This window comes from Naumovozyma dairenensis, chromosome 4 (genome assembly GCF_000227115.2).
Source record: "Naumovozyma dairenensis CBS 421 chromosome 4, complete genome".
In the NCBI taxonomy this organism is placed as follows: Eukaryota; Fungi; Ascomycota; class Saccharomycetes; order Saccharomycetales; family Saccharomycetaceae; genus Naumovozyma; species Naumovozyma dairenensis.
Genome location: NC_016482.1, coordinates 146,819 through 173,770, shown reverse-complemented (window position 1 = coordinate 173,770; position 26,952 = coordinate 146,819). Strand labels below are relative to the sequence as shown.

The following is a 26,952-nucleotide window of genomic DNA, read 5'->3' as shown; positions in this document are numbered from 1 at the left end:
AAAGGTACTCTAAGACAATAAGGGAACTAAACTAAGAATATTGAAGAGATTAATCACAGATCTGTGTCATCCATCAGTCAATGACTATCATCTAGTTAGTTACTATTGATTGATACATATGGTAAATACTTTTATTAATAAATCATCCAGTATATCATAAAAGTATGCATATAGAAAACCCACAACAAAGTGGTAAGTTCAGAATCTCCATTGATAGAGGTGGTACATTCACAGATGTTATAGGTAATAAAGGATCCGGTAAACAAGAGGATGATGTGATATTTAAATTATTATCAGTAGACCCTAAGAATTATCCTGATGCTCCCTTAGAAGGTATTAGGAGGATATTGGAAATATTTGAACATAAAAAGATTCCTAGAGGTATGCCGTTAGATATCTCTAATGTGGCAAGTATTAGAATGGGAACCACTTTGGCTACAAATAGCGCTTTAGAAAGGAAAGGTGAACGTTGTGCATTCATTACAACCAAAGGATTTAAAGATGCTTTATTGATAGGGGACCAAACTAGGCCAAAGATTTTTGAATTGAATATTAAGAAATCTAAACCATTATATGAAACTGTGGTGGAAATTGATGAAAGAGTTACGTTAGAAGATTTCACTGAACAATCTCCATTCAAAAAATCAAGTGTGCATGCGGGCGATAATAATCTTGTATTGGGAGAAAGTGGCGAAATTGTAAGGATTTTAAAGAAACCAAATGAAGTAGATGTAAAAAAGATTTTAAACTCAATATATAATACCGGTATAAGATCTATTGGAATTGCATTTTTACATTCATACACATACCCAAATCATGAAAAATTAGTCGGTAGAATCGCAAAAGAAGTCGGATTTACTCATGTTTCTCTTTCATCGGAAGTTTCGCCAATGATTAAATTCTTACCAAGAGCTCATAGCTCAGTAGCTGATGCATATTTAACTCCAGTGATTAAATCCTATCTAGATAGTATTTCTAAAGGCTTAGTAAATTCGGAAAATACAAGTATCCAATTTATGCAATCAGATGGTGGACTTGTAGAAGGTGAGAAATTCTCTGGTTTAAAATCAATCCTTTCTGGTCCAGCAGGTGGGGTGGTTGGTTATTCAAGAACGTGTTTTGATCGAAAAAGTAAAGTCCCATTGATTGGCTTTGATATGGGTGGTACTTCTACAGACGTTAGTAGATTCGGTGATGGTAAATTAGAACATGTCTTTGAAACTACAACTGCAGGTATTATTATTCAATCGCCACAATTGGATATCCACACTGTGGCAGCTGGTGGAAGTTCAATCTTAACTTGGGAAAATGGTCTGTTTAAAGTGGGTCCTGGTTCAGCAGCAGCAGATCCTGGTCCATCCGCTTATCGTAAAAATGGACCTTTAACAATTACTGACGCTAATTTAGTTCTAGGAAGATTAGTACCACAATTCTTCCCAAATATTTTTGGTCCAAATGAAGATCAACCTTTAGATTTGGAAACTCCAACTAAAAAATTCAATGAGTTAGCTCTCAAAATAAATAAAGATTTAAATCTGGAAATGACGTCTGAAGAAGTCGCTTACGGATTTATTGAAGTGGCAAATGAATCAATGGCAAGACCAATTAGGGCAATTACTGAGGCCAAAGGTTATTCAGTCTCTAAACATAATTTAGTTACATTTGGTGGTGCTGGTGGTCAACATGCCGTCGCTGTGGCTGAATCATTGGGTATAAGTACAGTTATTGCCCACCGATATTCATCCGTTTTATCTGCATACGGTATATATTTAGCAGACGTCGTTGAAGAAACACAGGAACCATGTTCTTTGATTCTGAATTCAAGTTCGACCATAAATGAATTGAAGCAAAAATTCGAACAATTGACTGAGAAATCCACCAATGAATTAATTAAGCAAGGATTTCAAAAGGAAAATATAAGTATTGAAAAATATTTAAACCTTAGATATGAAGGAACAGAAACACCGTTGATGATAAGGCAAAGAAAGAATAAGTGGGATTTTGAACAATGGTTTGCTGAAAATCATAAGAGAGAATTTGGATTTTCCTTCCCCAACAAAAATATAATAGTTGATGATATTAGAATAAGAGGAGTGGGCAATTCATATGTAAGAGAAGATGATTCTGCCGAAGCACAACTTTTACAAACAGATGAATTAACCGAACTTGATCATGCTAAGAATGTTAGTTTCTATCAAAAGGTTTTCTTCCAAAATAGATTTATCGAAACGCCTGTATTTAAAATTGATAATTTACCTCTCGGAACAACTGTAGATGGTCCAGCAATTCTAGCCGATGGGACGCAGACGAACCTTATTCCCCCGAATGCAAAGGCAACAATTTTAAAAAGTCATATTCTAATAAATATTATTGACAAATCAACATTAAAGGAGAAAAATAATAACGATGAAATCATTGACCCGGTTTTGTTATCCATTTTTAGTCATAGGTTTATGGATATTGCTGAACAAATGGGTATACAACTAAGGAAAACATCTGTTTCCACAAATGTCAAGGAGAGACTTGATTTTTCATGCGCTTTGTTTGATCCTGAAGGTAATCTTGTTGCTAATGCACCCCATGTTCCAGTTCATTTAGGATCTATGTCTACATGCGTGGCAGCTCAAGCAAAACTTTGGAACGGTAAATTGAAACCAGGCGATGTTATCATTACAAATCATCCTGATATCGGCGGAACACATTTGCCCGATATTACAGTAATTTCTCCAGCATTTTCATCTTCTGGAAACATTTTATTCTATGTTGCCTCAAGAGCTCATCATGCAGATATTGGAGGTATACTACCAGGTTCTATCCCTCCTAATTCAAAAGAACTATATGAAGAAGGAGCTGCAATCTATTCGGAACTGTTGATGAAGGATGGAATTTTTCAAGAAGATTTAGTTGAATATTTGTTTATTACTGAACCTGCAAGTCACCCAGGTTGTTCAGGTGCAAGAAGAATCTCAGATAATTTAAGTGATTTGAAAGCACAAATTGCAGCAAATAATAAGGGAATTCAATTAATTGCCGCACTAGTGAAAGAATTTAAGTACCCGGTGATACTTAAATATATGCAGGCCATTCAATTAAATGCTTCTCAAACAATTAAAGAGATGTTGCGTCAATTGGTTCAACATTTCGGTTCTAATGAATACTCAGGTGTGGATTATATGGATGACGGATCAAGAATTGAATTGAAAGTGACATTGGATATCACTAATGAAAAATATATTTTTGATTTTACAGGGACTTCACCGCAAATATACGGTAATACCAATGCACCAAAAGCAATTACTTATTCCGCAATTCTTTATTGTTTAAGATGTTTGGTGGGGAAAGATATTCCATTAAACCAAGGATGTTTAGATCCAATTACAATTAAGATTCCAGATGGGTCAATTTTAAGTCCTAACACTAATGCTGCTGTAGTAGGTGGTAATGTTTTAACATCACAACGTGTCACAGATGTAATCTTGAAAACTTTAAATATCCAAGCTGATTCTCAAGGTGATTGTAATAATTTTACATTTGGTACTAGTTCTTTCAAAGATCCTCAAACAAATGAAACCTTTAGTGGTTTTGGATATTATGAAACAATATGCGGCGGCTCTGGAGCTGGATGTGATTCATGGGAAAGTAAAGGTTGGAATGGTACTGATGCAGTCCATACAAATATGACAAACACACGTATGACTGATACAGAAGTGTTTGAAAGGAGATATCCAGTAATTCTAAGGGAATTTAGTATTAGACAAGGATCAGGTGGGTTAGGTAAATTTACTGGTGGCAATGGTGTCATTAGAGATATAGAGTTTAGGCAAGAAGTCACTACGTCAGTATTATCGGAGAGAAGAGTTACGGCACCACATGGTCTAAAAGGTGGTCAAGATGGGAAAAGGGGTGAAAATATTTGGATAAGAGGAGACAAAGAAACTGTAGTAAATATCGGAGGTAAGAATACCATTATTGCGAAACCTAAAGATAGACTTATTATCAAAACGCCTGGAGGTGGTGGTTATGGGAAGTATTAGGTGGGATTATATGATCTATTACATTTATTTTCGTGCATTTACTTAAAGCCAGCCGTTTACCTACTGGAAAGTTTAAAATGATACACAAAACTCATGGGGTATATTTTGTGAACCGAAATACAGACGTCTCTTCATGCATCTTAATAATTTATGAATTCAACGTTTAACCATTCTGTATAATAATTTTATGTCTATTTAGTACATAATTCCAAAGAATGAAAAAAAAAAAGTTTAAAAATACGCTGAAGAGTTCGCATAAAGCCCTTATTACCTAGGACGTCACTATGATGAGCTTTAAATATCTCTTATCATTGATGCAACATGAAAATCTCTAGATACTCTAAATGTATCATGGAAACCGGATTTTTCCAATTGTGATTTTGGAACTAGGACTCTATGAGTCTCTATAAAGTCCAATTTATTTTCATAGTATGGTACCAATTCATGATCGGCAATGACTTTAACCAAAAGTCTATCACATTTTTGGTCAATTTTCTTGAAATGAGGTAAAGTTGCATTGAATATATCCAAACCACCATTCCTAATAAATGACGTAAAAGCTGTAACTTCAAAAGTGTTTGGTGCGTCATCTTGTGGGTTAGGTCTATATGCTATGGTTGCCTGAACATTGTCAGGAGTGAAGTTGTATGATTCATTGGATTTTATTGTGAAAAATTCGTAGTCACCAATAGTAGTGTCTTCCTGTAAAGCTCCAGAAACTTCTTCGGTATCTTTGACCGTCAGATACAATAAGGAACGATCATCTGCAAGAGCTAGTTCTTGGAAGAAAACGGCTGGTCCTCTAATTCTCTGCGTTTGGACTAAGTTATATTTAATCATTGGTTTTTCGTAACCTTTGTTAATTATATCAACTAACTGTTGAATAGTTGATACGGGACATGTTTTTAAACTTGGTGTAGGTAAGACAATGATCTTGGATTTAGATTGAGTCATAAGGTCAATGAAGCAGCTGATTTCTAGGAGTGCGTGTTTAATAGTTTTAGAAATGAAAAAATTGTAAAAAAGAATGGAATAGACTTTAAAAGTTAGCGAAAGCAGATACTTATCGAATCGTTTCCGATTGAATGTGCTCATCATTTTATAGATTCTAATTCTATTTGACTGTTCGAGAAATTTTTTGATATTTTTTCAATTGTTTAGCCTTGCCTATAAAAATGTCCGAAACGGCACCAAAAATTAAAAAGAAATGACTCGAAATATCACGTTTTACTTTACACAATTTCTATCCTTAATAACTACAAGGCAACGAATTTTAGCTAATAAGTTCTATTCTATTCAATATATTGACTAACATTTATATAAAATATATAGTCATTGTTGTTCCTAATTGCTAAAATTGTGGGAAAAAATTTGCCATGCAACTCAATAAGTAGCTTCAATAACAGTCCAGTTCAAACCAGCAACACTCAAAACTGCATCCTTTTCCAACGAATCAAACTTTTTTGGGAACTTGGAACTATCAATACCGTACTCGATTAACGATTTATAGGAGCCGTTTGAGGCTTCTTGCAATCTCATGAAGTTTAGTCCCTTCTTGGTACCATCACTTTTCTTAATTAGGATCCCTTGTACCCATTTACCAACGACGATAACAAGACCAGAGTATTCTGAGTCATCAATCTTTAAGACAATTGACTTTAGAGTTTTGTTTGATTCTTGAACAATTACCAAATCCTCTTTGTTGGCATCTATTGGTTGCCACAATTCAATAAATGGTACGGCTTGTTTATCTTTACCGAATGGGAAAACTTCACCAGCTTCCTTGATACAACCAGAATCCCAAGTGGTCCAAACAGTGTTAACGACACCTCTATGTGTATTTGGCACATTCAAATAAGCATTGATGTCAATCCAAAAGTTAAAATCTTGTTTAACAGTGTTTTCACTACCTTCAATTGGAGTCACGGTAATATCTTTATTAGTACCAGCAAAGGCCCATTCGAATGGGAATTCCTTTCCTTCAGGAGTTCTTGGTTTGACAAGGGGTCTTAAGGATAAATAATGACCATCATTTGATCCTGAAGATAATGTGAAAGTTCTTTCATCTGGATTCCCAGCTACTTCAAAGGCAATTCTCTTTAATAATTCGGGCATTGTGTGTGGTATATAATATTTCTTTTTTATATTAGCTTAACTTCTCAAGTTGATAACAATAACAGAAAAATGCCTCAAAAGTTTATTCCAGTTCACCTTTGAATGCCCCTTTTATATATATATATATATCTGTATTTCCAAAAAAATTTCAATCTTCGGAACAATCCTTACCGTAGACAGAACCCAAGGAGAAACAATTTCAGTCACTTGACGTTTTCTAAATGAATGGGTTCAATTGTAATTTTGGAATATATAAAAGATTAATGATAAATAGATATAAAATATAAATATACAATCGAAATAAATGACAAGTGTGAGAATTTCTATAATTACAATACTTCTGTTCTGTGTTTTTTTTAGACAAGTGTAGTTTATAATTGCAATTTTTTTGTATTACCGGCATCAATTCAATGCGTTCAAACCAAACAAGAAACCTAATTCACGGGCACCTAACCTATTGATTTCTTTGATTTTACTTGGGTCCATAGCAGCATCAACCATTTCCCTCTTTTTGTCTTGTAATGCTGCAATTCTATCTTCAACAGAATTCTTAATAAATAGACGATGAACATGAACTTCCTTCGTTTGACTAATTCTATAACATCGATCTTGGGCTTGCTCTTCCACAAATGGATTCCAGAATGGATCCACAATAATAACATGGTTAGCACAAGTTAATGTTAAACCAGAATTACCAGCCTTCATGGAAATTAATAGTATTCTTTGTTCTGCCTCACGATAAAACCTTGAAATGATATCAGATCTTTTTTGACCAGACAAGGCACCTGTGTACAGTAAATAAGGCACTTTCAATTTTGTTTCCAAGAAATGACTAAAAATATCAAAGAAAGATGTAAATTGAGAAAAAATAACAATCTTATCCGTACTTGAATTCTCAAATACTTCATTAATAACATCAAAACATTGTTTCATTTTTTGAGATGGTTCCAAGTGGTTAAAATCTATTCTATAATTGTTTTTAGTATTATCCTTTTGGATTTCCATCGCACTCTTGTATTCTTCGTATAACATTTCTCTAGTAAAACCTTGATTGATAACTTGGTCATATAATCTGTAGGAAACGATGGAATTTTCATTAGTTAATTTTTGACATTCTTTGCATGGTAAATATACAGTTCCGTCATCATGTAGTTTGGCATCTGTAGATGTTGAAGCTTCTTCATAGAATGGATCAAAACATGCTTCACACATCATATGTCCACATCCAGTTAATATCGACGTTGATTCCAGCTCTAATTGTTCCATACAAACAAAACATGTCATAGAATCTGTACTGGCTTCTACCGTGTTTTTAACCTGAGAACTGAGCCGGCTGACGAGATAGAATAGCCTTAACCAATCATTTTCAAAACTTTTCCCATTGGCAACTTTGGTACCCTCACTTTTCCTTTCACCAATCATGACTAATTCAGGATGAACACAAGCTTGTCTTAAACGTAACAACAACGTCAAAACATTCGAATAGCCACCACGAGCTTTCCGCCTCATCAATATGGCAGCTTTCTTTTGATTCTTAGTTTCCAAATCTGTATAAAATTCGAGTTCTTCTCCTTCTAATTTAGATGTATTCACTTCAACCTCTTTACCAGGTAATTCTAATAATGGTTTACCATCAATTTTATCAGTCTTCGTACGACGTAACATGATAGCAGACAGTAAAACTCTAACTTTTTTAATGGCTTGCTTTTTATCTTGATCATCATATGATCCACTTCTGTTTCGAAGGAATGGTCTACCAATATCAGCCATAAACCTTTCTTCTCTGTGATAAGGTGCAATTCTTAGAAATCTAACCAAAGAATACAATTCGTCCATGCTATTTTGAATCGGTGTACCAGAAAAGACCCATCTATAAATCCCATCAAGTGTACAACATGCCTTCGCAGCTTTAGTGTTCTTATTCTTAATATTTTGACCTTCATCAAGAATAATTCTAAAAAAAGTTAGGATTTTATTAGTAAAGAACGGGGGAAAAATAATTCGTCTTTTTCTTTCTAATGAATTCATGGCACGTACATCTGGAACTGGTGGTAAATCTTTCGACTCTTTACCTAATTTAGTTGGCCAATGTTTCTTAAATTCAATGGCTAATGTTGGATAAGATACCATGACAGCATCATATCGAGCTAAATCTTTCCAACTAGAAACTTTGTTATTCCCACCATAAATAAAGGTACTGAATGCACCTTGCTTTTTAACTTTAGTTTCCAATTCACCTTGCCATACACGTAGAACAGCCACGGGAGCAACAATAAGGTTGGTTTTTCTAGATTCATCCTTTGACCTATTGGCTAACATTAGTGCAATACCCTGAACTGTCTTACCGAGACCCATATCATCCGCTAATAATCCACCTTTCTTCCTTGATTGTTCAATTTTCAATAACCAATGTAAACCTAATTTTTGATGCCTTAAAAGATTGACAGTCATATCTTCTGGTGTTAGTGCTTCACCTTCGATTTCAGATTCTGATTGTTTAACATTTTGTAATAATTCTCTGATATGTTCTTGATCATCAGCAGCCATAACGTTAGCTACACGATATTGATCTTTGACATATTCCATTCCAGAAGAGGAAGGATTAGAACTTCTTGATAAGTTTAGATCGGTTTTATTTCCCAAGATACCCCAAGCTTCCTTTGTCATATAACTGAAAGGATCATTCCCATCATTATAAAAATTTGGTGAAGGATTTTGCTCCATTTGTTTAATCAATGTTTCCTTAGTCGTGCAAACACCATATTTTTCCAAATTAGCATATAATTTTTCCATTTTCAAACCTTGGGCTTTCAATTCTTGAATTTCTTTCCCTATTTTAATTTTGGATTCTAAAGTAGGCGGTATACCAGTATCGATGGAAGATCTAAATTGTTCTAATGAAGTTAATGAATCGTATATTTTGAATTTCACATCAGTTGTTCTATTAGAATTAGAAACTAATTCACGTGCCACATGAAGACTTTTGAAATATTGAGCACGTCTATCAGTAGTTAATATGCCATTTTTCAAAAATCTAATACCATAATCTTGTAGTGTTTCGAAAACAATTGGCATCTTGACACCATTAGAAAATAAAGTTTCAGCAGATTCTCTAGCACGTTTTCTTAAATCCACGGAACATGGTCTACCGTCTTCAAATATTTTCTTGTAATTTTTTAAAAGATCCATATGTGAATATAACATTCTTTTGGTCAATTCTGTCCTGGATGAATTCTTAGCCAATAAATTCTTAGCCGTATCAAGAGATTTGATATATAAATCTTCATTTGGTTTTGCCGTTGTTTGTCGCTGTTGTTGTTCCAGATTTTGTTGATTCTTTTGAACATCTAAGTTATCTAATTTTGTTTGTATATCTTTACTCAATTGAGCAAACGTTCCCAGACTCAATGAACCTTCTTTCACCATATTGGCCAAATCTTCCTTTTCCTTTAATAATTTTTGTCTTTCCATTACTACATTTTGAGTCACATTATCCTTTTGTGTTATTGTGAATGATTGTTGAGCTTCTTTGACTTTTTCATTTTTCAATTCAACAAATTCAATTAATTTACGTGTTTGATCTGAAGCTACACCAGTTTGTTGACGTAGTTTTTCTCTCGTATTATCTCTTTTCTCTTTTGCTGTTTTCAAAGTTTGCTTGGCATCGTCTAACAATAATTGTCTTGTCCTTGAACTACCCACTAAACGTTTAGATAAAGAATCACATTTCTTTTGTATATCTTTAAGTTCCTCCTCCCTAAAGGTCAATCTTCTCTTTAGGATTTTAACTTGATTTTCCGTATTGGTCAATGATTCTCTTAGTCGATTTTCATAACGATTCATTTTATTCATATAATTATTATATTGTTCCATATCCATGAATTGACCAGGTTGTACAGGACTCTTTAGGGTATCTTCGAGAATAGTGTCGTGAAAGGGGTGTATTGGTGCTCTATCCTGATTTTTATCTCTACGAAAAGGAATTGGTATTGATTTTCTTTCAAATTGTTCTTCTTTTCGTTGTGGGTTTGAAGGAAGAATATCTTTGGATTCTTCTTTCCTTTTGCTGTTTTCATTAGTGGTAGTAGGAGTAGTACTTGTCTCCACTATGTTATTTCCTTCATTTCCTTCATCTTCATCATCTGATAGGACAATGATGGAATTTTTATCTGATGGGGCTGACGCAGCTGGGTACGGGTACGATTTTGAGTAAGCTTGTACAGTTAATTTTTTGGAAACAGGTTCTTCATTCGTTACCGGAGTATCTTGTTTAGTAATGTCAGGTGTGGTATCACTCAGCCTTCTTTTATTTATGGATGGAATTTCATATGATGATCGTTTCCCTTCCTGATCGGTTCGTATTATAAGTGGTGAATTACTTTTCAATTCTATTTGAGGAATCGGGGTTGGAGCTACCGTTGGGTTCGTAGATCCTGAACCACTTTCGATTAAGTCAGTATTATTGCTGGCGACATTTGTTTCTAAATTGTTATCTTCTATGAAGGTGGGATTTGTATCAAAGTATTTTTGACTGTCTGTATCACTGTCATCATTCACAGGGAAAAAGTCATCATCATCGTTAATATTATTTTTATTGGCGACATCTTCATAATCGTTTTCAAGCTTCTCAGTGGTGAGATCCATATTCAAACTTGTTGAAGCAGAAGAGGGTAAGGATGATTTATTATCATCTAAATTAACATTATCATGTTTCTTTGCGTCTACATGTGAAGTCTCGATAGTTTTATTTCTAGGATCTGAAGTATTATGAAAGGAATGGAAGATATCGTAATTTTCATCAGCATCAGAGTCTGAATCTTCCAACGTGAGATCGATAGTTGGCAAAGCTGTAGTCATGTTTCTCCTTTTCCTTTCTTTTCCGTTATTGTCTATATACGGAAGGACAGATAGATATCAACCTGTTGTTTATGGACGCTGGTTCGTATTATAGATTGTAGGTCCTTCTAAGAAAATCTATGATCATATGCAGCCTGTTATAGATCTAGCCTTTCCCCTTCTTCTTGGTTGTTTGTCTATTTGTCTGGTTGTTTGTACAAGATATATGTATATCCCTCACTCCCATTCATCCATCACCAAATAACTGTAGCTTTAAAGAAGAAGAAATTGTACGTAGTCTTTGCGACTTTACGCGTATGCGATGCGTAAACATTTTTCGTTTTTGTTAAACAAAAAAAATTATTGCTGCGACACACTGCCAATTTGTGACACATACATATACACACACACAGGGAAAGAATAGAATAGATGTTAAGAGGAAGAAAGCTCTGGTATAGTAAAGGCAAGGCCACAAGTGGGATCAAAACAAAAACATGCAACTTACTTTGTTGTCCTGCGTGGTTAACGTCCTACTGGGTTCACACTTAAAAAAGTTTAGCTTATTTACAAAAAAAATGTGAAGTTTTTTTTTTTTAATTATTATTTAATCATAAGCTTGAATGAAATGTAGATTATATGTAGAAATAAAGAAATAAATTAAAAAAAGGAACAAGTATATGTGAAGTGAAAAAGTTTGAAATACTTATCTTTTTGATTTATCTTGTAATGCTTTTCTTGTTTCCTTCATTTTTTGTGTTTTTCGGTTTCATTAGTATTCTTTTTGTCGCTTTGAATGTTTTATGTATAAGAGGAATATTATATTTTTGAAACTACTCCATATGGTTAATATGGGCATTTTTTTCATGCAAAAAGGTGTTCTTAATAACTGAATAATCAATTATTACTTTGTACCACATTGATTTGGATACAATCTATCAGTAATTGGTTGTGGGAACAAATTATTTTGAATCAAATTTTGTACACTCCATTCCAAACTTGTTTCAGTTTTGTAACACCAAATAATCCATCCTCCTCTCATTTCAAATGCATCTAATTGTGCTTCAACATATCTTCTTGTGTTGTTTCTTCTTTCATATGACCATGAATTGATATCTTCGTTGTTAGCACAAGAACCAATATAATAAGACCCATCATTACCCTTTCGGTAAGATCCATCATAACGAGCACCGATACCGACACCATTTAGCCATTTAGCACAATCAGTTAAAGCAGCAGAAAATTCACCAGCAACACTCCAATGAGCTTCATTCAATATACCTGTACCCCAAGAACAAGTAACACTGATACGTTCATCCATTGTTCTTACTAATTCACCTGGAGAAAATACTTGATAATGATGATGATCAATGGTAACACCCCACGCACCACCATCAGCGGTTAAGAAATCATCCCAATAATTGTAAGCTTCAAATGCATCATGAATAATAATAACTTGATCACCTTGTACTTCATTTCTTAAATAATCATAACATGGCTTCAAATAATCGTTTTTCAATTTATCAACATCCATAGCAGGTCCCAATGGTTCATTAATTAATTCCACACCAATAACAGTATCAGTAAATTGATTACTAGAATATTTCTTCAAAAGATATTTGATAACATCTAACGTAACAGCTAAATTATTATCATCAAGCATTTGAATAGTATCTCTTAATCCAGAATTATCAAACCCATTTTGAGAACCAGCAGCACCATGTAAATCCACCCAAACCTTTAACCCATTATTGCGGGCCCATTGAATAGCTTGATCCAAATAACTTTCTTGTAACCCAGTAACATAAGGATCGTCATTTAAAGTTTTAAATGCCCAATAACCAATTGGAATTCTAACCAAGTTAAAACCTTGAGATGCAATATCTTTAAAATCAGATTCTTGATAAAATGATGACCAATGTTGTTGTAATCTATTAGACGCTTCATCATAACCTAATTGTTGACAATAATGATATTCATCCACAGGAATTCCATCATCATTATATGGGTTTGTTCTAAATGCTTCAAATAATGAAGGTGTAATGTATGGTTCAAGTACTAACCAACCACCAATGTTAACACCTCTAATTGGGGCACCTAATGAACCGTTGTCGTAATCGTAAAATCTCTTATTGTTTTTCTCGGTGAGGAATTGTAATGATGTATCTGATTTTGGGGGGATTGGTTGTGTTAAAACCGTTGAAATTAACGTTGTAAAGGTAGTCAATAAAGCAAAAAGAGCTAACATTGTGAACTGAATTTTAGATATGAATGCAGATTACCAATAGATATATATATTTCCTTACTCCAAATTATTTATTCGTATGGAATATAATAGTATTTCTGTTCTTTCTTGGAATATTTTTCTTTAAATACTGTCACAAAAGGAAAAAAAAAATAAGAGGAATGTCAAAGGAAACAGATAACTACATATGAAACATTATACTTTATATATACAGGGAAGAAAATAACGTTTGTGGAGAATAAAGACAAAAAAATGCCAGTAATACGTATATATAAACTCGGACTTTTAAACAATTTTCAGTGTAGAGATCAATACTTTAAAAATAGCATATTTCTGCTTTTAGGATGGCATTAAGGTGAGTTAGACCCAGTATGCAGTAACGAAGTAAATGGACAAATAACCCACAGATGGTTCAGCAGTTTAGGTTTTGTCGCACTAGATTGCACTCAGCACCATTCGTTTCTTTTTTTTTTTTTTTAATTTGTTCAACAACTCAGCTTTGATTCAAATTTGTGTCACATCCGTAATGTTTCAGTAAGAAACCCATGCACCACATATATAATTCGAGCACAACCATTTGATATAACTTTCCCTCTTTGGGTAATTCATCTCGAACCAACAAATCTTTTCTATTTTTGGAGAAAGTTCTGTTACCCCTCACCCCCCTCACACTGACATTAAAAGCAAAAAAACAAACGCCAAACAATGCGACGAAAAGGAATGTAAAAACCCACAGAAAACGGAGAGGCTGCTTTCTTTACTTAATGTGGCAAAATTAAGAAAGAAATTAGCGAATAAGAAGAGAATGAGATATTTTAAAAAGAAACACTTTTACGATGTTCCATTAACTATCGGTTCATTGAAGTTTGTTAATTACGTAAGACAAAAAAGAAAGATTGACGAGCTATCCATCCGGAGCCCGTATTTCTGAAGAAAAAGCTCCAGAAATTTCATAGAAGAGGATTTTAATTGTTCACGGAGTCTTATTCTCAGTATGGTAACGCTGGGACATATATATACGTAGATTACTTGATAATATAACCCTGTTGATTTACTTTCATTTACCAGCAATAACCAGTGCCACTGTAAAGGTTTTGTCTATGTCCCTATGTACTAGTTGCAAATAGCTATTGCTGCCACAATATAATGTTGAATATTCTGTACTCTGCAACTTTATACTTTATATTCATGTTTGCCTCCCCCCCTAGGGTAATATTTCGTTCATTACTATATAGACCATTTAGTGGTAGATGGGTTTTTCTTTCGGCGGCTAAAAATTTATGTACGTAAAATGTTAAGTAGAGGCGCTTCTTTATGGCGGCGCTATCATGCCTACTTTCTTAAGGTATGTACTGTTGATAGTGTCACAAAAAAAAGCGAATTATACACTTTCGAGAATTAGGTCGATAATGTTGATAAAGAATCACAATATAATAATTGTGATAGGTACTAGGCAAGAGCTAAAGACTACCAACAAGTTGGGTTTCCTTCTTTCTTGATACTGGACAGAAACAAAATACCAAAAAAACTCAAATGGTCCTTATAAATTTAAACCTGATAATTTTGTCCTTTCTATTTCAAACAATCAAATTAACAAAAGCAGAACTATATAAGCCAAACATACCAATAAGATGTTCAATTAACAAGCATTGTCCACCTGAGTGGCCATGCTGTTCACCGTATGGAGAATGTGGTGCGGGTCCTATGTGTGTTGGTGGTTGTAATCCTAAATTTTCATTCAATGATGACAGTTGTATTCCATCTCATATTTTATTCTCACCTCTGACACTTCAATTTGATCGTAATAGTTTTCCAAAAAATACTATTGATATTGAAAAAAAGAAAACACCATTACTAATTCGAAGATATAGTAATAACGAGAGATATCATAATTTAGACATGGCGCCTATTGTAGATACTACAAATTTGAATGATCGTATGGAATTGCATAAGAGAGGTTTGTTCCATCATACTAACTATTTAGTAACAAATTCAGAAGTAGAAGCTAAAGAGCATTCAAAAATGTATAATTTCATTTATAGTGGTTCTACTAGTATTGATCCTAATCTTGGTGATATTGTATTAGGTATGCCCAAGAGAACAACAGGTAGTCAAATAGCCTCTACGAAACAATTTTTGTATGGTAAAGCAAAAGTAAGAATGAGAACTGGAAGATCAAGAGGTGTAGTGACAGGATTGGTTTTAATTTCACAAGTCGGTGATGAAATTGATTTTGAATTCTTGGGTAGTGAACTAAATTCAGTACAATCAAATTATTACTACCAAGGTGAATTGATTCATACTAGAATGCAAAGATTTTTTATCAATACTGATATATGGGCAAACTATCACGATTACGAAATTGATTGGAATCAAGAAAGAATTCAATGGATTGTGGATGGTCATGTGGTAAGAACTTTGTTTAAAAGAGATACTTGGGATGGAAATTTGAGAATATTTAAATATCCTCAAACACCAATGAGATTAGAAATCGCTATTTGGCCTGGTGGTGCAGAAACAAACGCACCCGGGACAATTTCTTGGGCTGGCGGATTGATCGATTGGGAAAACTCACCTGATATTTTAGAGAAGGGACAATTTTCTGCACAAATCCAATATATTAGTATAACCCCATATGAAAATCAATTTAGAATTGAAGTTAACGACTGTATTCAAAGGATATATGGACCTAATCGTCTTAACAGGGAAACACTTTCTCATATTACATTTTCGTATAATAAATTCAAAGATCCAAGTTATACATCAAATGCATTAGAATTATATTGTCATTTGACACCTAGAGTAAATGGTTGGACTTCATCAGGGAATAACTTTGATAAGAAATGCAAGAAATACAGGCAAATCCAAGCAAATATTGAAAGACCGGGGAATGCGATGAGTTCATCGAATGAATTAAATCATGATGACAGATCAAATCTCGACAATAATGCTGGACAAGATATGGTGTCCAATAAGGCGCCAACTTTGCTTAACCTACAAATTGGTTGGCATATTTTTGTATATTTTTTTATAGCTTTCCTTTTAGCCTAAGAGAAAAGGGGTTCATTTCCTCATGTTTTATCAGTAATGCCGTTTTTTTTATTCCCATGGTAGATGGCATAACGGCATATATATAGAGATCATATACTTACAAAGTAGTTCATGAATTAGCCTTTTTCTTTCTTCAATAAAATCTTGTGTTGATCATTTGATCGTTTCTGATATATTTCCCGTAACATTAATAAAGAAATTCGCGATGTTGATGAACATAAACATGAAAGAAAAAGAAGAAAATATCTCGAAGATGGAAGATCGTAGAGATATGAGATACTGAAGCAAACTGGTAAAAATCGAGTGATCAAACTGTCCCCAGGCATTCTTACTTCAGAGACAGAAAACAATGACAGGTGAAATAATTACGCTTCAAATAGGGCAATGCGGTAACCATGTCGGTAAACAATTTTGGTCTCAATTAGCAGATGAACATGGGTTGAATAGATCTGGTGAAAGTACACAGGCAACTACAAATACAACTGATAATAATGCGAAAACTAACATTGCTAGAGATGATTTTACTACTCCATTTTTCAAGGAGAATAATAATTCAACTAGATATACACCAAGAGCAATCATGATAGATATGGAACCAAGTGCTATATTCGACGTACAAAATCATTTCCCTGGATTCTTTGATGATAGAAACACATGGATATCTCAAGGGGAACTTGGTGCAGGTAATACATGGGCAAAGGGGTATGATTGTGGTACAACTAATGAAGATACATTCTTGAATATGATTGATAAAGAAATTGACTCTACTGAGAATTTTGAAGGTTTCCAGATAATTCATTCCGTGGCAGGTGGTACCGGTTCTGGTCTCGGTTCTAGCTTATTAGAAGCTATATCAGAAAGATATCCTAAGAAGTTCTTATCTACATATTCTGTTTTCCCCGGTAAAGAATCAGAGGTTGTAGTACAACCTTATAACACGATATTAACATTAAGAAGACTAGCAGAAAATAGTGATGCAGCTATAATATTTGATAATAACGCGTTACTTGATTTGACAGGGAAAGTGTTTAGGGATCCAAAGACAGACTATGATCATACAAATCAATTGATTGCAGCAACTATGTCTTCTATAACGAATTCTATTAGATTCCCAAGTTACATGTATTGTTCTATGCCAAGTATATTCTCCACATTAGTTCCATCACCAGATCTACAGTTTCTATCGCCATCATTTACTCCATTCACATCAGACTACGTTACACAGACACAAACTCATCATAATACATATAAGAGAAATAATACAGCATATGACGTACTTTTAGATTTATTAGATCCTTCCAATTCTTTAATATCAAGTCATGTTAATAATCCGACGTATTTCAATGTCTTTAATACAATTATTGGTAATGTGGATAGAAATGATATCACAAGAGCAATAGGTAAAATTCAACAACGTATTAATTTTGCACCATGGGCTTCCAATATCGTTCATGTAAACGTCGGAAGACGATCTCCTTATTTAATTGAGAAGAAGACTAATAATACATGCACAAACGAAATTAATGGTATGATGTTAGCCAGTTCTACACAAATTTTGTCTGTGTTAGATAGAGCTTGTAAGACTTTTGACAAGATATTTGCGAAGAAGGCATTCTTAAAGACATTCGAAGATGGAAATCTTTTCAAAAATGGGCAAGATGAATTCATTGCTTCAAGAGAAGTTGTTCAAAATGTCATTGACGAATATCTAGCGGCAACAGGGGAGGATTATTTAGACGAAGTGCTGATACCCGACGAAAATATGTTTGGTGACTATAATGATACTGTAGGTCATAAGAATATAGATGACGAAGGTGATAATATTATGTAATCTGTAAAATCTTACCGTGTTTATGAGATAATCAGTTTATTCTTATATAATCTTACCGGCTATCATAATTAATTGTAACAATAACTTTAAAGAATTCCTTTTTGTTTTCGATGTTTTGTAACTCCAAATTGAGACTTGTTATTTCTTTCTATTGCAGTTAGATTTTTGTAACGCTACGCACTATGAAATATATCTACTTCATAATATCTACAATGATTACAAAAAAGCTTTGACATAACGCAATACGGATATAATTGGATCAATGTAGCAAATAATGACTACTTTGAACGATGTATGACTATTTACTTTAAGTTATGAGGTTTTAAGCGAAAAGAAACTAACATGGTAAAATAGATATATGAATTGATAGATGATGCTGAAGAAGAATCTCGTAAAGGGAACATTACAAACTCTGTACGTAAGTACAAAGAAACAGTAAAAAGTTTGGAAGAGTTAATCAAATCTACCAAAAGGGAGGATATCAATAATGAAATATTAGTTGCCTTAGATATGCTGAAAAAAGATATTTCTAAAACGATTTGTGAATTAGATAAACTGCTAACGATCCAACGGCAACAACAACAACAGCAACAACATAATGGACAAGTACAAGGGTTGAATCAAAGGCCTAATTCCAAATCAAGTAATGTAAGTTTCAATCATAGAACACCGAACATGTTAAGTTCTCTCCTTATGAATCCCTCAGTTAGTAATACAATGAGATATTCATATAATTTAAATTACAATAATGCTATGACAAACAGCATGAATAATGCTAATGTTGAAAGAATTAACCCATTCAATGATGTCGTTATAAGAACTATTACGGACAACCTGAAGATGAATCTTTTAGAAAGTATCAAAGGACAATATCATCTTCTTAATGGTAACGCTAAAGATGAACGTAAAAACGATGAAGATGAATTTATAAAACAATTGAATACAACTTTTGAAAGTCAGTTTGATATGTTCAGGAAAGAACTAGGTTTTTATGAACAAAAGAAATTCAGTGAATATGACACAAATTTGGATAATTTAATCAAAGAGAACAAGAAACTTTTGAATCAAATAGTTAAATTAAGAGAGCGATGGGATAGTCTTGTAGAAAGTGCTAAACAGCGCCGAAATAAGTAACATGGCCCAGGAACTAGCTTATATATATTCTTCTGTTCATACTCTTTCCTAGAGATGTCAACACTCTGAGAACTCTCACATTTTTCAATGACGAGCCTTTTAGAGGTATCATGATTTGCACGGTTCACCTTAACAATTGATAACCAAGAATTTAAGCAATATATCTCCTTCGATGATAAATATTCATTTTTCTAGATATTGTATTGCAATTCAGGACTTACTGCTTAATGTTAAGTCTAGAGAGATTTTGTAGGATCTTCGAAACCCAACAAGTAATCTTACGTGAGATCGATTTAATTGGTCTGAACTATACGTAGCTTTATAGAGTTAAAAGATGAGATAGTATAAGTAGAATACTAATTGTACCCTGATCAAGTAGGAAGATGATCATATTAGAGTGGTTTACCTGAATATGTGACATGCTGAGCTTAACGATCCTTACTAATTGTGAACGTGCCAACCGCTGCTACTTCAGAGAAGGTTACCCACCTTAAGGCCAGTAGGTATCACCGTGTTATTTAAAATAAATAACAGAAACGATTTATATTATAGCTAAATGTTTTTAACTTTCAATATAAGAAATAAACTACCTCTAACAGAAAATATTACCATTAAAAGTCAAATTATTGATTATTGTAATACTAAATAGCTATGGTCTACGTAATTATTTTTTTATCCTAACCAACTCTTTTTAATAACCACATATATATTTTGCCAAATTCTTTGAATCCAGAAAAACATAAAGATATAAACGCACAGATACCTAAAACAATTGTACTGGTTTTTAGATGGGAAAACGTGTACAAGATTTGTTTTAGATCTGCAACAAGAAAGATGAAATTTTGGACACCAAGAATCGCTGCACCAATAACCATAACCAGTGATACCCATACCTTGTATCCAGAGTCGCATTCCTGGTGAACCGATCCTGTCCAGAAGGAGGTAGCGCCACTAAAAAAATATGCTCATAATTGAAATGATCGACTTCAGAAAATGGGAATTTTTTTTGGAGGTTATCTTTTTTACTCCTCTCTGTAGATCCCGGTCGTGGAGATTAATTTTTGGAACCTACGATCAAAGCCTAATACCATAGAGTTTCTCTCGAATTGGCCTCTTCTTCTTGTGGAGGCAGAGTTGCTTTTTCTGAAACAGCACTACATCATCAAGATTCGAATTTTGCCTTTCAGTTCTTGATGGTGTAGCGCTTACTCAATGAACGTAATGACAGCAAAATACCAATGTGTTGTTTGTCTTCCTTTAATTTGAAAGAAAGAGAAGGTAGCTTCATGCTCATAGTTCAACTCTATTTATAATAATTGTTTTGGGGGGGGGCCAATTACTGCTAATCAATGCTTACAAACGAATGATAGCAACACTCACAAAAATCTGGAGTAGATGAAACTCGATATGTGTCACACTATCCCCTAAAAACGCGCCGTTAAAGTGAAAATTGCGGAGATAAGAGGAAAGCCCTGAGGTTTCTTCAAATAGTGACAAGCTACCTAACACCATTTTGAAGGAAGAAGCGATGACAAATTATATGAGCAATTTCTTGTGAGCTTTATTGGTTTGTTTAAAGCCTACACAGAATGGGGACCTTAAGATTAGTTGGAACTAATTATTTCCTGATTAAGTAACCAATAACTACTATCCAAAAATTAATTATATATCATAGTAATAATAATTTGATCATTAAAAAAGCTATATTATTTATAAAGAAAACCATTGGTGGAGACAACGAAGAGATTAGATGTGGAAAATTCACTTTTTTTATTTCGAGATAGTAACCAAACAAACTCCAAATAAAGAGTATGGACTATGACGCACACTCAAGGACTCCGGACTGTCGCGTTCTGGAATTACGCATATAGGAAATCGTCACAAAGAAAAAACTGACTACTAACAATGGTACATCCTAAAATTTAAAATGCCTTTAAATTTATAAAAAGCAAAAAAAAAAAAGAGAAATGCATCAGAATATAATTCCAATTTATAGATATGTCCTTTCACAAGCATTCTCTCTCTGAATTCTTTTTCATCTTTTTTCATGCTTTCTTTCCTTGTTTTTACTTGTCCCTCTTTTCCATTCTTCTCCTACTCGGTATCATGACCACGAACATCCAGTAAGGTTTATAAAAAATCAGTAGAAAATATATTACTTCAAGACATGAAGTTGCTCACAAAATTAGGAATCCTAATACTGATGGTAAAGACTATGGTACATGGGGCAATTATTCCCGAAATTAAAATAGATGATGAAAGTAATGATGTTAAGAACCTCATATCCTCGTTATTAGCTAAACATAACAAAACTTTAAACAATTTGAAAAAGCATAAGTTATGGACCACATATGAAAATGAAGAACAAGCTCCAATTCATTTTGAAAAGAGCCACCATATCCTTGACTACCGAGCAGTAAAGATTAATCAACCTACAATCAAAGAGGCTAGGAATTTATTTAGAAAAAAGTACCCTGATCTTTCCGATGATGTCATTGAAAGACACTTTCCGGTTGTTAAGAAACCCCAAGTGGCAATAATCGAGGTTTCTAGAAATTTGATTATTGATAATTAATCCTTCTGTTCTTCCATGCATTCAGGTATGAAATAGGTCCATTATCACCCAACTCATCAATCCATTTAGATATTTAGTTCCCTGGTATATATTTTTTGAGGTAGAGTATTTCATTTTCTTTGGTAATTGTTTACATGAAACCCAAACGTTTATCAATTATTTAATTGAACAATTTGAACAACAACCAGAAGCAAAGGGTGTCTTAAGGATTAATTGTGAATATTCTGTGAATTTCTCAACACATTGGACTAAAAAGAAATGGAAAAGAATTACCAAACGAATCCCAATAAACAGTGCAGATTATGTATGACACACGCTTATCATAATAATTAGAAAAATTATAGAATTATATGAAAGGTTGTTTTAGTTGCTCTAAACCATAACTAACCTAATAGACTTCAGGATTCGGTAGTATGAGCGGAATACTATTTATACCTTGATCAAGTATAACGAGGATTATAATGAAGTGTAATAACCGAATGTGCGACAATGGCCTTACCCGCATATGTGATACTGTGAGCTTGACAATCCCTTCACGAACTACTAATTGACAACTTTAGCACCGAAGGTATGTCAAAGAACGTTACTACTATTAAAACCCTTACATATTCACGTTATTATTCTTTTTGGTTATTATATAACAACCTGAGATTAAGCTTATATATTCTAGCTTATTAGTAGATAACCTGAACTATCAAGAAAAAGTAAAATACAGCTAGCCCTTTTTTTGCCTCATACTTTATATAATCATCTGGTTTTCTATTTGGATTACAAAAGAATGTTATTTTAGTTTTAATATTTTAGTTTTAATATTTTAGTTTTAATATTTTAAGTTTATAATTTTGAGTTTAAAATCTTTTTTTCCTTTGAAAGATTTTGTCTAAAAAAAATAAAAGATCTTGTATATTTCAAATAGTTTTCGATCTGCTCTGCCAAACCTAATAAGAAGGTCAAAGAATGTTGGATAGTTTGGTAGTACGCTGAGTATTGTATAGAGGCGCCTGGCCAGTGACTCTGAGTTGGAGTGTTACCCTAACCGGAACGCCTTGCGGATAACTCACTACTCTCGTCGAGAAACTTGATCAAACCTGTCGAGCTCCATTAAATAAACCCAAGACACGAAAAAGGGAGGTTAGGCAACTGCCCATTCGTCCTAAATTTAAGCGACATGCCACTTCTTGATTTTCTTTTATTTGTTATCAAAATTATAATCTTAACCATAACTGAATTCCATCTCTGGGAAGGTAAAATTAATTCTTATGGGCTACTACAGGAGTTTTCTCTAATTTGGTTTGGAATTTCCTAGAACTACTGGAAAGTAGAATTTAATGAATTTTTAATGGTCTGCTTTTACCGCTTGACGGTACACCGCTCGAGGCTTGCCATCTGCGTCACAGAAGGAAACGGCGATAATTTAAGAATCCCGTATTTTTGAAACGCGGACCGTTGGCGGCTAACGTACAGCAATTTGGTTAGCTCAGTTATGTAGCATTCTTCGGCGGTTCTCTACGTAGAGTATGTCCATTAACAAAGAAGGAAGCTGAAAAAGAGCAATCGTACCGTAACTCAGCTGACGTCAACACATTAAAAAAACATATAAGAATTCTTTTAATAGAAGACACAGTTGATCACGCTGTATAAACCCTACAAATTTCAAGGAATCGAATGGATGCTTTTTCTGGAATAATGGAAGGTGGCTGCATCGAGCAGCATCAAGTTAAGCCTTACTTCACTCGAACTCTTTGATATGCAATAGACCTTCCATTGATACAAGTTAAGTTTTCTGAATTCTAACAAAAGCTAGGAAATATTCTTTCATTTTCCCATTGGAACTTAGTAATTCTTGGATTGTTCTTTATTGATTACAGTTGGCTCGTAAGTGGTCTTAATAGAACCACCATTTAAATATGAAGCCAAATATTTATACATTCTATTAATAGATTAAAACAAATTCAGGATTTCTCACTTTTTTTCTAACAATCCTTGAAATTCTTTCCCCCCCTATTCCAAGGGATCCCATATTCTTCCAACTCCATATCAGGATCGTCTATTTTACACGCAAAAGGATGCAAACTGTTGATCAGCAAACCGTGTATAGGGGGTAGGGCATAGGTGTGCACAGCAGGCCTGGGACGGATTAGGATTAATGGATTGAAAAAGCAAGGATTGGGCGTGAAAATTTTGAAAAAAAGGTAGGGTAGAAATCAAATTCTATGGATTGAGAACAGGGTTGGTCTATTCTGGCCATGGATTGGGGCATGGATTGAAAAACAAATTGAAAAATAGTAGTCGTATAATATGATTTTTATAGTATTTTCTCATAAATTATATAATAAAAAATATGGATTGGATTAGGATAGACTTTGCGTTAGGATACGATTAAGACTGGATTGAAGATTTTCACTGGGGATTAAAAAAAGGTAGGGTAGGGCCAAAATCCCTTAGGAAAGACCAAAAATCCTATCCATCCCAGGCCTGCTGCATAGGGGATAGGGGTACGTTCAAAACTTGTTCTCTGTAGGGAAGAAATAAATATGCAACAACTCTACGTAGTACGACGGTTCACGTTCAAATTTGATGCACGACAGGTCCTCTGAAAAAAAAAAGGCTCATTCTCGCGCCATCCCTCGATTCTGTAAGAATTTCTATGGGCTATGACAACATTTCCTCGCTAGTAAATCAGCGTAGTGGACCCTAGACATGCAAGGCCTGCATACGTTGTAGGACAATGAGATTAACAATACTTTTCCTCTACCGTTTATCATCCCATTGTTCTCGCAGCAACCGCGCAGTGTCATGCAGATAACGTGCTGAAGTACGCAAGAGTAATTTCACTTGCAGCTCTTCGTACAGATTATCTCCAAGGGATGAGGTAAGCTTTCTCTGTTATGAGTGAAAAGTTTATGCAAATTCTTCGAGAAATAAATTTGGAATATGGAGTTCTTGCATCGTTTTACCAATTTTGGCAAAAAAAGGGCTAAATATCAGCAAATTTCAGCACATGCTACATTATAATGGATGCTTTCGAAGAAACCCATTGAGTTCTGTCATCGTTAGAACAACCATAGCGTTTTTAAATTAAAAAATATATCCTTAGGTACGCATTGTATTTCATTTTATTAGGTGTAACATTCTCTGTCAAATACTCTAAACAAAAAAAAACTGTCTTGATCAAACTGTCCTTCCTTAATCGTTCAATCTGTGATGGGAGCAATTAGAAATACAATGCGACTCAACAAAGTATGAAATTAGCTCAATAAAAGGAATATATATAAACAATGGAAACTATCTTTATTGCAACAACTAATTTAATCTTCTTTCTTTTCTTCCTTTTACTTTTTGCTAGTTTGGTAAATAAAATAAAATAAAATAAAATAACATAATATATCCTCAGATACAAGAAAAAACAATCAAACTACACATACACACAATATGCTGTCCACATTAATATTTTTCCTACTTCTATTGCTTAGGCAAACATTTTCAGCAGTAATAGAAACTCCCAAAGAACTTTCTCTTCATAAACGAGAGACTGAAATATGTCAAACTGTCACGAATGGTTGTCCAAATCTCAATTTCGATTTCAAATCAAAATGTACCAATACATTGAAATACGACTTAAAGATACTGAATGTAGAATGGTTACATGAAAATCTATATCAAATTACTATTAACGTAAAAGGTGAAAAACAAATCCCATTAAAATATTTATATTCATTAAAGATCATTGAAGTGGATGGTCCTCAAGGAACAGTCCAATTATATGGTAAAAATGAAAATACCTACCTCATTGATAATCCAACTGATTTTACGGCTACGTTTCAAATTTATGGTGGATCTCCAAGGGACAGGTGTGATATCTGGCTACCAAATTTCCAAATTCAATATGAATATTTACAAGGTGATGCTGCTCAATATGCAGATACATGGGAATGGGGCACCACAGCATTCGATTTAATTTCAGGTTGTAACAACTTCGATAATATGGGGAACTCTCAAACTGATTTCCCAGGATATTATTGGAAAATCAACTGTGATGATAGGTGTCACATATTGGTTATTTCCACAACTATTACCTCCTCTCCAACTTCATCAAAGGTACCAGTGACAAGTACACGTAATATACATTGGTCGTTCTCCTCATCAATTTTCAAACCTTACCCCAATTCAACCTTTATATCCCATTTGTCTTCTTCAACAACTCCAGTCATTCACAGTACATGGCTTTTAGCATCTTCAACAACAGAAACTGAGCCAGCTTTGACAACTACCTCAGCAACAAGTACAGATACCACTCTACAATTTTCCACTACAACAAGTACCGTTACATCATTGGCAGCGGTTACCACAACTAGTCACTGTTTATCTTCAACATTACCTACTGGCTTTCTATCAATTTCGGACACTACTAGTCACTGGTCATCTTCAACACTACCTACTGGCTTTCTATCAATTTCGAACACTACTAGTCACTGGTCATCTTCAACACTACCTACTAGCTTTCTATTGACGTCAAACACAACCAGTCACTGGTCATCTTCAACACTGCCTACTGGCTTTCTATTGACGTCGAACACAACCAGTCACCGGTCATCTTCAACATTACCTACTGGCTACCTATTGACGTCGAACACAACTAGTGTTTCGATTCCCATCTTACCCTCAACAACTACCACTATAAATACCACTGCAAATACAACTACATATTCAATAACAATCAACACAATTCCAAATACATTTTCAAGTGCTACGAACATAATCTCAACTATATCACCAACCACTTCGCCAACGAGCACGTTTAAATATCAAACTAGAACAACATCCACGTTAACCATGACACAACCAACTTCCAATGTGATACCACCAGTTACTCCAAATAGTATCTCTGAATATCTTGGTAAAGGTAATATTCTTAATAGTGGTAAGATCACATGGCTAATAGATGCTGCATTTATTTTTATTTTTAACGTCATTTAATCATTCAAGCATTTAACGAATTTGATGAGATTTTGGGATCTTATCTTGTGGAGCAATATCAGATTTATATGTTTCAATCATTTATTAATAATATACAATGTTTTCTTCGTGGTTTTTTATATATTATATAATTAAAAGTGTATTTAAACTAATACCT

General features: G+C 33.9%; 9 protein-coding genes across 9 annotated transcripts; 5 read left to right on the top strand and 4 right to left on the bottom strand.

The window, feature by feature from the left end:
- Positions 1-164: 164 nt before the first annotated feature.
- OXP1 (5-oxoprolinase) lies at positions 165-4,034 on the top strand (the record flags this gene model as incomplete). The annotated part of the gene is made up of 1 exon (XM_003669586.1): positions 165-4,034. The coding sequence occupies one exon, from the start codon at positions 165-167 to the stop codon at positions 4,032-4,034; it is 3,870 nt and encodes a 1,289-aa protein (XP_003669634.1).
- A 294-nt stretch (positions 4,035-4,328) lies between these two features.
- RMD6 (Rmd6p) lies at positions 4,329-5,132 on the bottom strand (the record flags this gene model as incomplete). Its single annotated transcript, XM_003669585.1, has 1 exon — positions 4,329-5,132. The coding sequence occupies one exon, from the start codon at positions 5,130-5,132 to the stop codon at positions 4,329-4,331; it is 804 nt and encodes a 267-aa protein (XP_003669633.1).
- Positions 5,133-5,417: 285 nt separating this feature from the next.
- On the bottom strand, positions 5,418-6,149 carry HRI1 (Hri1p; the record flags this gene model as incomplete). The annotated part of the gene is made up of 1 exon (XM_003669584.1): positions 5,418-6,149. One exon carries the CDS (start codon positions 6,147-6,149, stop codon positions 5,418-5,420), a length of 732 nt encoding a protein of 243 aa, XP_003669632.1.
- Positions 6,150-6,551: 402 nt separating this feature from the next.
- ULS1 (translocase ULS1) lies at positions 6,552-11,006 on the bottom strand (the record flags this gene model as incomplete). The annotated part of the gene is made up of 1 exon (XM_003669583.1): positions 6,552-11,006. One exon carries the CDS (start codon positions 11,004-11,006, stop codon positions 6,552-6,554), a length of 4,455 nt encoding a protein of 1,484 aa, XP_003669631.1.
- An 880-nt stretch (positions 11,007-11,886) lies between these two features.
- Positions 11,887-13,230, bottom strand: NDAI0D00730 (glycoside hydrolase family 5 protein; the record flags this gene model as incomplete). Its single annotated transcript, XM_003669582.1, has 1 exon — positions 11,887-13,230. One exon carries the CDS (start codon positions 13,228-13,230, stop codon positions 11,887-11,889), a length of 1,344 nt encoding a protein of 447 aa, XP_003669630.1.
- Positions 13,231-14,760: 1,530 nt separating this feature from the next.
- On the top strand, positions 14,761-16,278 carry CRR1 (putative glycosylase; the record flags this gene model as incomplete). The annotated part of the gene is made up of 1 exon (XM_003669581.1): positions 14,761-16,278. The coding sequence occupies one exon, from the start codon at positions 14,761-14,763 to the stop codon at positions 16,276-16,278; it is 1,518 nt and encodes a 505-aa protein (XP_003669629.1).
- A 349-nt stretch (positions 16,279-16,627) lies between these two features.
- Positions 16,628-18,109, top strand: TUB4 (gamma-tubulin; the record flags this gene model as incomplete). Its single annotated transcript, XM_003669580.1, has 1 exon — positions 16,628-18,109. The coding sequence occupies one exon, from the start codon at positions 16,628-16,630 to the stop codon at positions 18,107-18,109; it is 1,482 nt and encodes a 493-aa protein (XP_003669628.1).
- A 274-nt stretch (positions 18,110-18,383) lies between these two features.
- On the top strand, positions 18,384-19,243 carry ATG38 (Atg38p; the record flags this gene model as incomplete). The annotated part of the gene is made up of 2 exons (XM_003669579.1): positions 18,384-18,401; positions 18,464-19,243. 2 exons carry the CDS (start codon positions 18,384-18,386, stop codon positions 19,241-19,243), a joined length of 798 nt encoding a protein of 265 aa, XP_003669627.1.
- Positions 19,244-25,250: 6,007 nt separating this feature from the next.
- On the top strand, positions 25,251-26,795 carry NDAI0D00690 (uncharacterized protein; the record flags this gene model as incomplete). The annotated part of the gene is made up of 1 exon (XM_003669578.1): positions 25,251-26,795. The coding sequence occupies one exon, from the start codon at positions 25,251-25,253 to the stop codon at positions 26,793-26,795; it is 1,545 nt and encodes a 514-aa protein (XP_003669626.1).
- Between the last annotated feature and the right edge of the window lie 157 nt (positions 26,796-26,952).